Source organism: Austrofundulus limnaeus, unplaced genomic scaffold (assembly GCF_001266775.1).
Source record: "Austrofundulus limnaeus strain Quisiro unplaced genomic scaffold, Austrofundulus_limnaeus-1.0 Scaffold300, whole genome shotgun sequence".
Classification (NCBI taxonomy): domain Eukaryota; kingdom Metazoa; phylum Chordata; class Actinopteri; order Cyprinodontiformes; family Rivulidae; genus Austrofundulus; species Austrofundulus limnaeus.
The window spans coordinates 308,355-310,729 of NW_013952702.1; the positions used below are offsets into that span (position 1 = coordinate 308,355).

General features: G+C 41.3%; 1 protein-coding gene across 1 annotated transcript in view; it reads right to left on the reverse strand.

Annotated features, from left to right (window-relative positions):
- Positions 1-1,309: 1,309 nt before the first annotated feature.
- ppp1r12c (protein phosphatase 1, regulatory subunit 12C) overlaps positions 1,310-2,375 on the reverse strand; it is a gene marked incomplete in the record, with an annotated part of 23,352 nt that continues 22,286 nt past the window's right edge. The window contains 1 exon segment of the mRNA XM_014021629.1: positions 1,310-2,228. Coding sequence (XP_013877083.1) covers positions 2,142-2,228 — 87 coding nt within the window.

The window sequence follows — 2,375 nt, forward strand, 5'->3', positions numbered from 1 at the left end:
ATATTTTAGCCAAATGTTTATTTTAACATTAAACTAGCTGCGGGAGGCAACCATTAAATTATTTCAGAAAATAAATAAATGTTACCAATTATTTTAAAATTTGAGACAGATAATCCCTCTACTGACAATGTGTTTATACATTTTAAGACCTGTGAAAGATTCTTTTAAGACTTTTTAAGGATCTGTGGGAACCCCGCTAACCCCTAATTTACACTACATGTGTCTGTGCTCCAGTCCAACCTCCACAGCAAACACACAACCATTCTAATCACAGTGTTTACACTGGCTCCACACAGCTCCGGTGAGCGGACGGAAAAACTCCAAAATTAGATCCAATCCTATTTGTGCCCGACTCCGGAGCTGCTCCAGAGTCAATCTACAGAGATCACGTCGCACCAACAGGAAAAGGATCAAGCACAACATCCGTATTTTCAGAATAAGACACCATAAGGTGGAATAATTTTGCAGAAATCCCAGCTATATTAATTAATATCTGAATATATTTCTACACAAATGCTGTCAGAATGTATGGTTCTRTTTGGGAAGCAGAACATGTAGCGTAAAAACACGATACCTGGATTTTATTTTGAAATCAGAAGTTTCAAAAAGACAGCGGTACTGTTTTAACCATAGATATCTAAAGTTTTTATATCAATGTTTTCAGCTGTGTTTGGAGTTCGTCTTTCACAGAATTAATGATTTTCGCTCTGACTTCCACATTTATCACTGGATTTGTTGATCCATCTCCTTCCTGCACACTCTCCCTCCTCTGTGTGTCGCAGCAGAGCGGGGCTGTATAAACTCTATAAACGAGTTAAAACGAACAGCTGTGAACTGCACAGCGAAGTGGAGCTGCATCTAGTGTAAATCCAGGGTTAGGAACATAAACACCCCCACCCCTTTCAAAAACTGGGTCTTAGTAAATGAAATAAAGCTTAAGGCATAAATAAGGACATGTATTTCTAAATTTTACGTTCTAAACGCTACATAATATATAATACAAAAATTACATAACTATTTTTCTATAAACACCACCAACATGGTTTCAGTAAATATTGACCAAGTTTTGATTTTTAAACTGTTTGAAACTCCTGATTTCTCCAGAGGTTAAATATAAAAAATAAAACTTGTTAGTTTTCTCGTGGACAGGTTAGGTTTCCARGTGTTTTGTTCTCTAAACTGTTCCTGGGTGTGAGAATGATCGTCTCTGTGTACCTGTGAAGGACACCTGTCCAGGTGTGCCCTGCCTCTCTGACGGCTGGACACCAGCTTCCAGGTGAAGAGCAGGGACGTATAAAAGAAAACAAGCTGATTTATGCCCATCTTGTATTTCATAGTCCACAGTGTACACTGCCAAAGCAAAATAGAAATATTACTTTACAAATGTCTCTCCAAAGGCACAGCATCAAAGTACAATGTGACACGTTGACATGCAGTTTTTAGTTCTTTTAAAGTAAACATTCAGAGGTGGAGCCGTCAGGCCGCTCGTCACGTGGTGAATACTTGAAGAAGTTCCTACTGATGCACAGTACTGAGGTGGGACCGCATGTCCTCGTCTGTGACCCGGGTTCTGAGAGGGTCCCGACCCGAGCGTCACCTGGTGACCTCTTCGTCTGTAACAGCAGACCCGGAGCGACCAACGTTCGGAGGATCGAGGAGGAGCAAACGCAGGTTTGGTCCAAAAAAAAAAAAGAACAGCAAAGACTCATCCTGAGTCACAAAACACTGCTCATGTTTTACCTAAAGCTGTGCAAACTGGGTCTGTTTTCTCCTTTTGGCACATTTAAATCTGAACATCAACCTGACCGACTTTTCTTTTTTAAATCCTCCACCCGTCAGCGCTCGCTGTGCGTGGCTTTAAGCCTCTTAAAGGTTTATACTGAAGCACAATATTCCAGTTATAAAACACGACAGTAAAAACTTAATATAAAAAAGTCCTGTGGGTCCACGGCAGGTGGAGCTCAGAGTCTTACAGTAGGTCTGCCACAAAAACAAACAAAAACAAACAAAACCAGTCCCAACAGACGAGAGCTGGAGACGAGCTGCAGGTGGACGCTGCATCTCCCTTTAGTGGTTCGTGTCCTCGGGGGGGCGGGGGGCATTTATGGTTTAATACTTTCAGTCCGGCGCAGTTTTCAGGTTCATCTGGACAGTTTGCTGATGACTCGGATCAGGGCAGCGTTCTCGTCTTTGAGTCTCTGGTTGTCTGCTTTCAGGTCACCCAGAACCTGCAAACAAACAAAAACAAACATTTAAAGATGTTTTATGATGCATGTTTAAAACCCGTCTGTCATTTATAGGAGAGTAAGAAAATATCGATACACTGAAATATCGCGATGTTTCATTTCCCCGATACTGTATCGATATTCTAAAGC